Source organism: Puma concolor, chromosome B1, assembly GCF_028749965.1.
Source record: "Puma concolor isolate L17-30 chromosome B1, mPumCon1.1.hap2, whole genome shotgun sequence".
In the NCBI taxonomy this organism is placed as follows: Eukaryota; Metazoa; Chordata; class Mammalia; order Carnivora; family Felidae; genus Puma; species Puma concolor.
Genome location: NC_141670.1, coordinates 167962808 through 167976899, shown reverse-complemented (window position 1 = coordinate 167976899; position 14092 = coordinate 167962808). Strand labels below are relative to the sequence as shown.

Here is a 14092-nt window from a genome sequence, read left to right as displayed (position 1 = left end):
ATCCTGTACCAAACAAGGTATGGGCTTGGGGAGGTACAATTTATATATGATTTAAAGAATGTCATTAAACTAGTGTCACAAACATACGTAAATGTCAAGTGAACTGACAGCAGTGCTTCATGTCCTTTTGCAAACTGCCAAGGGAACTTTAAACTAAGTTAAGAAATGAAAGAAATATGGACAAATGGAAAAATGAAAGTTGCTTGCATGTTAGCTTAAACTATTTAAAGAACAGCATTTCTAAGTGGAGTTTTGAGAATGATTAAAACAAAAATCTGAAACTGACCTAGTTTGTACACCCTGTTGCAATGAAATGATGCTTGTGTATTACCAATCACTAGGAAATCATTGTATTTAACACTGATGTTGCTAACAGTCATTGACATGTGTGTAAGTAGTATGACTAAATTGACCAAAGGACAACAAATAATGCTTTCCTCTTTTTTTAATTTTTAAATGTTCTATTTAGTTTTGAGAGAGAGAGAGAGAGAGAGAGAGAGAGCGCGCGCAAGTGGGGGAGGGGCAGAGAGAGAGGGAGACATAATAATCCGAAGCAGGCTCCAGACTCTGAGCTGTCAGCGCAGAGTCCGACGCGGGGCTCAAACCCACAAACCGTGAGATCATGACCTCAGCCGAAGTCAGGTGTGTAACTGACTGAGCCACCCAGGCGCCCCAATGCTTTCCTCTTAATGCACAGTGGCACTTGTAGATTTACTGAGCTTTTTGTTTTGTTTTATTTTTTTTTTCAAAGTGTCCTCCTCAGTCCTCTATTGCTGCCCACTAGGTAAGTTCCACTGTTGACATGTGCATCTCAGAATGCTAAGACTGAATATCAGTTGTTATAGCTGCTCACAGTAACCAGGCTCTAGCTCACTACTAACATCTGTTTGATGTTCACATTTACTCTGACGAGAAAGAATGTTACATAAAATACAAATGTTTTTGGACATGGTTGATAAATATATAATTTCAGAGGCACCACATTTCCCATTGTCTGATTCCTATAGTTGACTCCTTATAATCCGTCAATAAACTGTAATTTCTAAACACTATGCACTGTGTTGTGTGAGAAAATAGAATAAAGCCACAATCAATGTTATTAAGGAGCTAGTCATCTAAACTAGGTAAATACAGCAATCACATATGAAACAATTTAGTAATGCAAAATACTTTAGGATATTATAAATGATAAATGTTGTGATATATATTTTAAATGTTGAAGATGGTTCAAGAAATAAAGGATAATAATAATCGCACAATTATTTACTGGGCATTAATCTTGCACTATGTACTTTACATGTATGATGTTATTAAACTCTCATGATAAGCCTTTTCAGTAGGTTCTCTCATCACCCCCAGTTTGTAAATGTGGATCCTTGAGACCATGTCCTTGAGATTCCTGAGCTCAGTCAGAATGAGACACATACATGGGAAATATGGCTTGAGTTTGACTTTGAACAGTGGGTAGTAAAAAAGGAGATTCTCATGAGTGCACTTGAGTTACTGAATTCAAGAGGAACCTTCAATTTTTTATTTATTTTTTATATCATCTTTTTATTAAAGACTCTAAGTAGAGCAAATAGCTCTTTAATTTTGTAAATATCTCTGTAAAAGGGGCGCTTGGGTGGCTCAGTCAGTTAAACATCTGGGTATTGGTCTCATCTCGGGTCAAGATCTCCTGGCTCGTGGGATCGAGCCCCATCAGTCCAGCAGAGCTGCACTGACAGCAAAGAGCCTGCATGGGATTCTCCCTCTCTCTCTCTCTGCCCCTCCCTCCCTCACTCTTGCTCTCTCAAAATAAATAAATTAAAAAACATATTTTAAAAATATCCTTGTAAGAATCTATGAAAAGTCCATGAAGAATAGTTATGGTGAAAAGGAAACAGACAAAGAAATTGAGTAGATGGGAATGGAAAGGTATGCTGCAGTCTGAAAACAGAAATCATTATCGTGTGAAGGGAGACAATGCCCTGCTACAGAATTGCCACTATCTAAACTTGAACTAATTTAGCTTCTGCATTAAATGTGGTTCACTGCTCTTCTCTATTCTAGTGAATGATGCCACCACCATCTCATCCTCCATTTCTGTCACTCAACATTTCTAATCCATCGTTAAAGCTTTAGGCTTAAAAGTATGGGTTTTGTTGGCCCAGCCCTGCAACCTACCAGATAAATGATTTGGGGAAGATCACTTGATCTCTATCAATTTCCTTATTGGTAAAACATGGATTCCACAGGACACATCTTGTAAGTTTTTAAAATTAAGTTATATATACAATGTCTGTAAAAGTTCTTGTCACTGACATGTAAAAACCGTTCAGAATATTTTGTCATTGTTATTTATTCATAGAAATATGAACAAAAGATTATTGGGCTGATCATTTTATGCGTGTGTATAATATATACATTCTAATGACTATTATTCATAAGTATATCATAAATTAAATAGTACAAAACAGAGTTTTAATAAAAGAGAACAAGTTTTACATTCAGATGCAGCTGAATTAGTCTAAATATTGGTTTACCATTTTTTTTTAAATTTTTTTTTTCAACGTTTATTTATTTTTGGGACAGAGAGAGACAGAGCATGAACGGGGGAGGGGCAGAGAGAGAGGGAGACACAGAATCGGAAACAGGCTCCAGGCTCTGAGCCATCAGCCCAGAGCCTGACGCGGGGCTCGAACTCACGGACCACGAGATCGTGACCTGGCTGAAGTCGGACGCTTAACCGACTGCGCCACCCAGGCGCCCCTTGGTTTACCATTTCTTGACTACATCACCTAACAATTGCAAGCCTCAGTTTCTTCATTTTTAAAATAGTTATCATGATCTTGAAATTAAGTAACACATGTAAAGCCTATCACATAGTACCTGACACAATTTAAAAGCCAAAGTAATTTTAGTCATTGTATCATTGGATTTTTTTCACAAGATACCACATATACTCATAAATGCATACTTTCTAACTGAACAATGACTACAGGATATATTTTCAAATGAGTTTTTAAAATATGATTTTGAGAAATCTTCTCCTTTTATAGTTATTCTCTAAACCATCCTATTAATCCAAATCACCTGCATCAGTAAGAGAGTAGATACTCTAAGAAGTAGTGAGGATATGAAAGGGTACAACCACAACAGTGAAGATCAACTCAGATACTGGAAGGACAGAATCAAAGGCAGAATTAAGGTAAGAGAAGCATAACAGCTGCTTTGCCTCTTGAGATGCCCAAAGACATATTCAAGCTGCCCATAGCTGCCCTTGGATTCTGCCAATCGGCCTTTTCTCCTTGCTTCATGAATATTCCATAAACCATACGCTTTCCAATTCCCAAAGAATAGAAGTGGTCACCATACACCTCTGCTAGGCCATTAACTGGCCATAGGACACATATAGTGACAATGAATCAAACCACTAGTGACCTTACCCAAAGACAGAATTACCAAATGTCATGTAGTCTCTGAGGGCAATTCCAAATAAGGGGTTTAAGCATATTTTAAACAAAGGCAGCTTCATTCAAATAAGTAAACAGTCACACAAGCTGGAATACATATTTGAATAAGCAAATTTCAGCTGTCTGATTAGAATTTCTACTGAAACTCCAAACCTTATATATTTTTAGAATATTTCCTTCCAATAACATATTTTAAAATGTTACTCTTAAGATATTCTTTCTCCTCCTAAATTTTCTTCTCCCTCTCTCTCTCTCTCTCTCTCTCTCTCTCTCTCTCTGTTCCTCACACTCTCCTTCTCTCAATTTTAATGTGTTTTCAACGTTCAAAGTTGAACTTGATACTAAAGCCATTCAATGATAACTGACATTGCAATGTCAGCTATGCTCTGGCAGCAATCTGGAGTTAGGAGGATGGGCTAACCCATTAATCACTGTCTTTGGAACACAGATATTCGTCAAGTAAACTGCTGTGGAGATATGGGTTATCATACACAAACAATCACATATTGTAGAGGACCGGAAGCCTACGATGCATATTTTGACCAGATTTCCTTCCCAACCTTTAAATACTATGAATTCTTGACTCTGGGTATGTCATTTGCACACAGGTTGTGGCCCAGCCTGCCAAGAGGAGTTACTGAATCAGAGTGGACTTAGCCAATTGCATGTGCTCAACCAAGCATTTACTGACAATGGCAACTACTCCAACCAAGTGATATATTTAAGGGAACAAATAGAAGATTATTGGTTCTCTTCCCACCTTTGGAAATTCTGCAAAATTACTTAAGTGTTGATAACATTCCATTAGAGCACTAGGGCAAGTTCACTTTGCAAAAATGAAAAGAACTATGCCAACTCATCACAAATAGAAAAAATATGTATATAAAATATGTCTCCAAATCCAGAATCTCTGGACTTCAGCATCCTGGGGTTGGGGGAAGTTAGCAGCTACATGGGAGAGTCAGAATGATTTACGCTTTCAACATTATTAGAAAATCATTAGTAGAAATATCTTGTTTCAATACTTAAAATTAACCACTAGTGATATAAAGATATATATAGCTTCCAAAGTACATGAAAAAATAAACACTAAGAAATTTTGTGAGAAAGATATATAACAAAAGCTAATATTAAGAAAGAATTCAAAAAATATAAAAATCAGACCAAATAGAATTCAAGGGAAAAGGTATTATATGGGACCAAAAAAAGGTTATTTTACAATTAAATATATATAAGGATACGAAAATAGAGCAGATATGAATCTTTACATGTTGAATATCAGGGTATCAAAGTGTATAAAACAAAAAAAGTTAAAAGGCAAAAAAAAAAAATTTGACACAGGCTCATATTAGTGGGAGAATTTTTTGTGTCTTTCTTGGTATTTGAAAAATCAAGAAGACAAGAGGTGATTTGTTAGACAAATGAAATAATAATGTTTTAAGTAAAATTGATTTAATAACTAAAAATCAACTTCTTTCAAATTGCCATCAAACATTTATAAGTTTTTAACATAATACAGAACACAATGGAAGTATGATAACATTTACATTTATACAGGTAACATTTCTGAACACAATATGATACAACTAGAAATGGACAGTGGAGCTAAATAAATAAACCAATTCCACTTTGGAAATTTTATCTTCCAAATATCATAGAGAAAAACAATCGTGTAATTGTAGAATATTTTGCAAATAATTATGGTAATAGATATCAAAAGTTATTAACTATGGATAAGGGTGTATGCAATATAGCTCATGGCAATAAAGGAAACTATTATTAAAGAAGAAACAGTGAAAACAAATTACTAAGAATTAACCAAAAAACTAGAAAAGAGTAACACAATTAACCTACAAAAAGATGGAAATAAAATAAATCATGAATCAACAATTAGAACACAGAAACAGTTAAATAAATGAATACATACATACATAAACAAATATCCAAGACTTAACTTTTTTTTGAAAGAAATAGTAAATAGAATTTTTCTACCAAGGCCTACAAGAGAGCAAAACAACTAAAATCACAATAAAAGTCAGAGAGGGCATAAATCTACCCGTGGGTAATGGGAAAGGGCTAAAACGGCAGATAATCAGTTTTTTTTTAACTGAATACAGTGTACAAAATCCATTCTAATGATTTTGAAAATTTTTCGAAACGGTTTACTCTAGAGGAAAATGTAAATTAAGTCAATTCAAATGGACTTTATGGAAAGGGCAATAATTTTCCTACCTGCTCACATGTTATTCTTAGAGAACCAGTGCCTGGAGCTCGTAGGAGCTATAGGTTGTTGACACTTCATCAGTTAATCCCTGCTAGAGCGAGCATGGAACCTGATTTGTTCTACCGCTGTGTCCTCGGAGGACTTCCCCGACCACCTGCATGCCACCACCCGCCCCCCCAACGCACCTTCCCGCAGAAGACTTCCCCCGACCACTTGTATTCTGAATGGCACCCCAGCCCTCTCACAATGCGGCAGCGCTTCCTTCCTGTTAGGTGCTTCTGCACTATCACAGCACTGTCGGCATCTAACATGCGCATGTTTTTTAAAGTTTTAACATTTATTCATTTTTGAGAGACAGAGAAGGACAAAGAGTGAGCGGGGGAAGGGCAGGGAGAGAGGGAGGCAGAATCCGAAGCAGGCTCTAGGCTCTGAGCTGTCAGCACAGAGCCCAGAGGCAGGGCTTGAACTCATGGACCGCAAGAGAACTGAGAGAGATTGTGATCTAGGCAGAAGTCTGATGCTTAACCAACTGAGCCACCCAGGTGCCCCTATTTATGCAGATGATTTTAAACCATCTGTCTCCCTCTCCTCATTCTACACACTTAAATGTAAGCTCCATAGAGCGGGATATTTGTTTAGGAGGGGGGTTACCTACACTGTTGATTCTCAGACCAAAACAGAGTCTGTCACGTGGTTGGCAATGAATGTGTATTTGCTGGAGTTAGAAAATGAAGGAATTAATGAATGATTTAACAAATACAGGGAATAAGTTATTATCTACACACAATAAAGTCGATCATTATATATACTGTGATTTGGGCAAAAGAGTTTTAAACCATTACTTGTGGTTGAATTTTTTATTGCAGAATCACTAATGTGCTCAATGTAAATTACAGTAGCTCTTAGGTTTTTACATCCTTTTAGGTCTGTTCCCTTAGGATAAGAATTCTCAGTCTTTGGTGTACATCGACTACAACTATGGGTGTTTTGTTTATTGGTTTTATTTTCTCGTTTAATACAAGGGCACAGGCCCCATCCAGCCCCATGGGATAGTGCTAATGTGGGATCATGTTAAGAACCGCTGCTTTATTTTGTTCAATGAACTCTACCAAAATGCTTTGTCAACCCACTTAAAGATATCCATAGGTTCCTCTTAAGAGTATACCTAAGATTTAGGGGCGCCTGGGTGGCGCAGTCGGTTAAGCGTCCGACTTCAGCCAGGTCACGATCTCGCGGTCCGTGAGTTCGAGCCCCGCGTCAGGGTTTCCGATTCTGTGTCTCCCTCTCTCTGCCCCTCCCCCGTTCATGCTCTGTCTCTCTCTGTCCCAAAAATAAATAAAAACGTTGAAAAAAAATTAATAAAAGAGTATACCTAAGATTTTGCCTGTCAAAAATCTTTTAATTCTGGCAGCAAGTTACAAACAACTAGCTCCACGTAAATCTAGCTCGTCCAAATCTGTTTAATTTTTAGGCCACTAATCACCGTGTTAAAGTTGAAATTTACAATTATCCTTTTATATTTTTCCAGACTTTAAATAACTCACAAATTGTTATTGGGATTTTCAAATTCTCAGTTTTTCCCCTGGCAATGCAAATCTGCCCAAAAAGTTGAAATCTTAAACTGAAGGAGATTAAGTCAAATACCTGTAGAGGTGTTTCAGGATGCTTTTCTCTCAGCACTGGAGCAGCCGGAATCTCCTGGGGGGCTTTTGATGACTTCCTTTTGGCTTTTTCCATTTGAATATTGGTAAAATAATTGACAGCAGCAAACTCAATAAGTGCGGAAAATACGAAAGCAAAGCAGACAGCTATAAACCAATCCATGGCAGTAGCATAGGACACTTTGGGCAAAGAATGCCGGGCACTGATGCTCAGTGTGGTCATGGTGAGGACTGTGGTTATCCCTTCAAAAGCAAAAGAGCAAAGAGACAAAATACTTTACCATTACTTCTATGAAACCAAACCAACAAACCTAGGGATTTGGTGGGGTAGGGGTTACAAATTTTTCAATATCTCAAACCAAACCATCTTTAGTGGAAGATTTGAATCCTAGTGGTTCAGTGAAATTAGCACAGGTTTTTTTTGTTAATTTTTTAAATGTTTTGTTTATTTTTTGAGAGACAGAGCGTGGGCAGGGAAGGGGCAGAGAGAGGGAGACACAGAATCTGAAGCAGGCCCCAGGCTCTGAGCTGTCAGCACAGAGCCCGATGTGGGGCTTGAACTCACGAACGGTGAGATCATGACCTGAGCCAAAGTCGGATGGTTAAACGACTAAGCCACCCAGGCGCTCCAGCACAGGTTTTTGAGTAAGACACAGATATAACTAAAATCCTGCCTCTATATTAATCATTGGCTCAGTGCCACCTGGATTAAATAAGGAAAACTCACTGGGCTTCATTTGATACTTACCTTTTGGGGTTGCTATAAAGATTACAAATATATAAGGCACCTGTCATATATTGGATTGGTATTAGTATCTGAGCCAACATACCTGAGAAAGTCAACACATCCATCTAACAGGATGTGTGACTTATTGAAGTGCTTATTCTCAACCAGAAGTGAGAAGTTGATAGCATTGTAATTTGGACCATCAAAATTTCTGGGATAGGTATGGCCCATTGCTATTGAGAATCATTACCAGAAAAAGCATGAATTATAGATATTTACAATCCTTAAGTGAATATTACCTATTGAATTAAGATAATAATAAAATAATAATAATCTAGTTGTGAAAGAGCTTAATTTATAAAAGGCAGTACATGTAGATTTCTGAAAAAATTGATTTCTAGAATAATTTTGTTTTAAATATTGGACATCTACCATGCATCAGTTCGTGGTAGGCAGGAAAATCTTTGCAACAGGAATAGAAGTACTTCTCTTTCATCAACAGGCTTCCAAAGCATATCATTTCCAGGGAAGCCTTCTCCTCAACCTAAAAAAAAGGTTAGTCCCCATTCTCAGTATAAAAATTCCACTTGCCACGAGAACTATAGAGAAATGCATTATTTAAAGATGCTAATAGTTGACTCTCTGCATCTTTGTCTATCTGTATATTTAATCTATGTTATCTAGTTAAGCTTGGAAATTTCTGTGAGAATTTACTATACCCATTTAAACTCATTCTATATAATGCTCAGGATAGCTCATGAATTGACACACCCAGATGTTGGGGGATGAGGAGGAGGAAGATAGTGATGATGATGATGATAATGATGATGATGATGGAGACACCTAAACTATATATTCCAATCCATGTCAATCCTTAGTTGAAAGCCAAACAATACATGTCAAACTGAAGAAAAAGTGAGCCCCATGCAGTAAAGGAATAATAATATTTGAGCTTAGGGAGAAATTATATTGTCTCCTCAACTCAGCATTTAATTATATTCTTCCTTGTTCCCTAATGATTCCATGTATGTAAGCCTGTTTCCACAACTTGATTTAGTGTAGCCTCCTTGAGGGCATAAATGTCTAACATTTCTTCAGGACAGACCATACCTCATATAGTGCTGGATACATGACGAATGCATAAGAAATAAAAACTCATTTTTTCACCTCCTCACCAACCCATTTTTTTCTCTAGTCCCCTCTTAATTGTCAATTTTAGAACATAAAAAAGTTAAAGCTACTTGCAGTATATAAACTATAGATCTTTTAAAAAGATTCCATAAACAGAGAAAGAAATTTGAGGATTTGGTTGTATTCCCTTTTAAAAAAATAATGGTGATTTTTTTTTTTTAGAGTTTTATTTGTCTAAAACAGATTTTAAAATGTATGCTTGGTGAAATAAGGAGATATGAAAATAGCTAGAAAATGGAGTATTGGGAATTTATTGGACTTCATTTCAGAAAGAGACCTTAGAACTTTTAGGCCTCCATTTTGAATCTCAGAAAAAATGGCAGCTTTCCCATGCTGCCTATGAAATGTAAATTAATTTTAAAATTTTTAGCTACATAGTTTGAAAATAAATCAAAGTTTTTCTTCTTATTCATAAAAATTTAAGTTTAATGGTCTATTCAGAATTCAAAAATGTTCTACAACTTCCTTACTTCCCCTACTATGCTGAAAACTATGCTGAAAACTACTATGCTGAAAAACTATGCTGAAAACACTTGGGAATAAAACATGAACAGTGCAGCCTAAATAAGAATACTACTCAGAACTCAGAAAATTCCACAGAGCATGTGATAACAAAAAAGGAAAACTCAAACCCAACTATAAGCAATTTGGGATTTCCCATGTTGCTTTGAACATTTATTTCTTGTACTAGAACAATTTCTCCCTCAGACCTCAAGTAATGGTCTTCTCCTGCTATCATAGAAAGAAATTCCTTTGTTAATGTAAGTAGGATATTAATGCAATTATTGAGCCATGAACCCCAAAATTACTTTCTGATCATTAAGGAGGGTAAATCCCCAGTTTCATGAAGATGTTAAATTATGCTAGGGACATAAGTGCAAAAAATCCTGGATATGTGGCCACTTTCCATTCCTTTTTCACTGACTTGAGTCAATTTAGTTTTAAGTTTGTAGAATAACCATTGAAGGGTATATGATACTATGGTTCATCTTTCCTGACTATTGGCAAAGCTAGGAAAGGTAGCCTGCATAAACAATTGGCTAAGTGTTTGAAGTTGCCATCCTTTTCTTTAGACATTAAAAAGTTCTGTCTGCCTGGTGATCAAATTTAAAGAAAGCACTAGCATGACAGGAATGTGCTTATTACAGCTGTTTTTAGACAGAGCATTTGGTTCAATAAATACTAAAAGAATTGCAAACAGAAGCCAACCCTTTGGATAAGAAGCCATGCTTCCTCTGCATCTAGGAAGACATTGCATCTGCTCTAAATGGCTTTGCTGGCATCTACCCTCAAAACACTTCAACAACCACAGGATTTTTTTTGACACATTCAAGTATTGATGCCAGTACCTGCTTTTATAATGCTGAATATGTACCATATTGGCTGGCCCGGGAGCTGGGAGAGGACGTGGAAGAGTGGGCTAAGACTGTGCACAAGAGTAAATTTTTGGCCGGCCACTCCAAGAAAATGAACTAGTAATGATTTAGACATGCCAGCTGGCATTTACTCTGGTTTAACATTTTACTATACTGGAATAATTAGAAGACTTAAAGGCATGCAACTTTGCAGATAGAAGGCCTTTGGAGAGAATGTAGAACACTCTGCTTCTCATAGTTACACTAATTTTTTTGAAGGGGGAGTCTGTTTTTGCATGATTTCCAGTGATATCTCTGACCCAGAAAATTCTCTCCCTGAATGAAGAGGGAAATGAAAATTAGGGGAAAAAATATTAATCCAGAATGAATTTTTTACTTGAATCTCATATGAAATAGATTGCCAGTGATCCCCCAAACACTTTAAACTTAACTTCCTTAGGAAAATACCATCTCAGGGCCTCAATGAACAATTTAATAACTACCATCCTGACACATCTTAGACATTTCAAGACTTCATTATTGTGCATAATTTCCCTGGTCAATCAAAACCAACATCTCGGCACATAAGCTCAAGACAGGCAAACGTCACAGTTCAAATGGAAAAAGCTACCCACAAATTATCTTCAGCACACATCCATACAATCTCACTCAGTAGCTCTGGAATACTCCACAAGTGCCCACATCATACTTCCTGTGAAGACAGAATGACAGAGTAGAAATGGCAGAGTTCTCAACGTTAGACAGAAACTGTCCTGGGTCCATCACTTATAAGTAGGTGACTTGATACAAGTTTCTTGATTTCTCTGGGTTCTTTTGCTTCTCCATGAAAAATTAATAACACCTACCTTGCTGAGCTATTGTGAAGGTTACACAAGATGGCACATCTTATCCTTACTACATGCTACTTAATTTCCTCACAGTGTCTGCGTTATCAAGAAATCTGTAGGAAATGTTGGGTGGCTACAGCTGTAATCAATGTTATCCTTCTCCGCACCACTGGCGATTTCCATTATTTGGGGACAAGTGAGACAGTGGCTACCAGTTTGTGTTGAACCGAAAAAGCACCCAAAGCTTATCAAGCAATCACAATAAACATAAACTACAGAGAAGCTTTAATTATAGTATCAAGTGGTGGTCTCAAATGAGGTAGGTGGCAGGGTAGACTTATAATAATCAACATTGAAATAAAATGCATTGTGTGATAGGCATTCCTTCAAGTGCTTTATCCAAATTAATTTATTTAATCCTCATAGCAACCCTGTGAAGTAGGTACAACCATGTATCCTGTTGTAACACATGCGGAAAAGAGCAGAAGCAACTCACTGATGGTTTGTCAGCAAATCAGTGGCAGACCTAGTGGTTAGAACCTTGGCTGCAGCATCTGTATTAAGATACTATTATACCTTCATCAGATGCACAAATGGTGGGTCAGTATTTTCTGTTCTAGGTGTTCTTTAAGACCACAGAGAAAAGATGATAAAAATAAGTGATTTTACTTTTATTATCAATGAAATAGTTCCTGAAATATTGATATTATTGGTGCCAGGGAAAGTTAAAGAACTTTGGTCTGATGCTCAGCCTCAGCAGGTACTTCCTGCCCAGTCAGGCTGACTCAACATGACATGGAAACACCCAAGATTAGTATGGGCACTAAATGAGATAATGAGCATAAAGGACGTAGCAGAGTGCCTGGAATTACACAACAGAACAATATATGTCCTCTTGAAAAAGCAACTAAAAATCAAGGAAATCAAGTCACAACAAAGTAAATATCCTCTCTGTCAGAGAAGTATGAGAGAGAGTAACTAATATGTACTAAGTGCACCATACGCCCTGTGATGAGGACCGCACATAAATCCACATCCTCACTAGTCTATGAAAGAGAGATGTATTAGCATGGATATGTATATGGATGGAGAAAATAAGTGCCAGATTCCAGTTTCAAACCCCAATCTGTTATGGTGCGAAGCTTAGATTTGTTATTTTCTGTTTCATTTTTACATACGTTTTTAATAGGTAAAATTTATTCAACACTTGCAACATGGATTTATTCTTTAACTGAACCTTTGCAACTCTATGAAGAAGGCAGTGCCATGATACCTGCTCACTACCCTCCTGGGGTCATACCCTGCCCCCAGGATTGACCTTATGCAGTGGTTTCCCCAGTAGGGTTCTTGAGTAAACCTAAGACTAAAGGAGGGTGGGTGCAGTGTCTATGGAAAATGTCCTCACATTCACGTGCACTGAGGACACTAAGACACCTTATGAGTTTTCTATAAGGATGGGGAGGTGAGATGAGAAGCTCCTACTTCCCCCAGTTTCTTCTCACCAGCATTCATCCCCTCAGCTCTTGTATGATAAGGAATATTCTCCCGTGGCTTTAATCCTAGTAACTAGAAAAGGCAAAGGGAGATTGACATCTCTTGTGAGGACTATACCTCCAGTCCAGAGCAACTGGGAACATTTTCTTTCTTATCCTGCTACTGAATGCTTGTGCTACTCACAATCAATAGAAAAAGAATAGAGAAATTTGTTAAGTTACATAAATACCATTATAACTAATTATATTATTTAAAAGCATGACTGATATGTAGAAGACTTATGAAGAGCTATAAAATTTAAAACTGATGGGTTCTGGACCTCATATAGCTTAGAATATGATATATAGAAAGCCACTATAAAAATGAAAAGAAGAAAATATGGTGTGTTCAGAAAAAAAGATTTAACTAGAATATAACAATAAGCTAATAAACTAGGTGTATAATACCATCCAACTCAATGCATTTAAACCACTTGCATTTTGTTCCTCTTCATTAAAACGCAGATTTTTCTAAGGCTTTCATATTTATTCGGCCATGACTTTTATTTGTTTTATTGTAAGTTCCCAGTGCATTTCATTTTAACACCTAGATATGATTTTAATTCAATTACACAACATTAAGGTAGGAGCCCAAGAATGTCACCAAAAGTGAAATCATATCCAGTTTCACACTTGGTCTTCATCTGCCGGGTCTTAATAAGAGAAATCTGATGGGGCCCCAAAGGAAGGGATAGACTGTCCATATCCCCTCAAGCCTTATTCGTCTTGGCTGGGAAAAATGGAAAGCTTATGTGATTCTTTTCTGAATACAGCTTGATATATTACCGTTTAATATTTTCTTAGAAAAAAAATTATGTCTACGAGCTATTCCCATGAATCGTGATCAAAATATAATGTGAACAAAAAATACCCAAGAAAATGAATCTCAATTACCAAACACAGTCCTAGCTGGAACTGATTCCTTGTTTATCCAGAATGAAACTTGAGAAAGAATCACTGTCATAATACACGGAATATATGTCTGAATCATAAAGTAACCCATCTTCCGTCTCAGGTGGAAGTAAACTGTCATAACAATATATTCACCTACAAATAAAACATGAGGAAAATGTATTATTGGTTATGCAGGCAATTAGTC

At 36.8% G+C, this 14092-nt stretch overlaps 1 protein-coding gene and 2 long non-coding RNA genes across 3 annotated transcripts in view; 1 reads left to right on the top strand and 2 right to left on the bottom strand.

Moving 5' to 3' along the window:
- LOC147582016 (uncharacterized) overlaps nt 1-2369 on the top strand; it is a 36539-nt gene extending 34170 nt beyond the window's left edge. The window contains exon 5 of the long non-coding RNA XR_015250485.1: nt 2053-2369. This is a non-coding gene — a long non-coding RNA (uncharacterized LOC147582016). The remainder of the gene's footprint in view (nt 1-2052) is intronic.
- The window catches only part of GABRA4 (gamma-aminobutyric acid type A receptor subunit alpha4), an 81479-nt gene that overhangs the window by 44662 nt on the left and 22725 nt on the right, over nt 1-14092 (bottom strand). The window contains exons 7-8 of the mRNA XM_025921362.2: nt 13888-14040; nt 7324-7583 (exon numbers count right to left, since the gene is read on the bottom strand). Coding sequence (XP_025777147.1) covers nt 7324-7583; nt 13888-14040 — 413 coding nt within the window. The remainder of the gene's footprint in view (nt 1-7323; nt 7584-13887; nt 14041-14092) is intronic.
- LOC147582015 (uncharacterized) lies at nt 3703-7315 on the bottom strand. Its single transcript, XR_015250487.1, has 2 exons — nt 7052-7315; nt 3703-6844 (listed from the first exon to the last, which is right to left on the bottom strand). It is a non-coding gene; the product is annotated as an uncharacterized LOC147582015 (long non-coding RNA).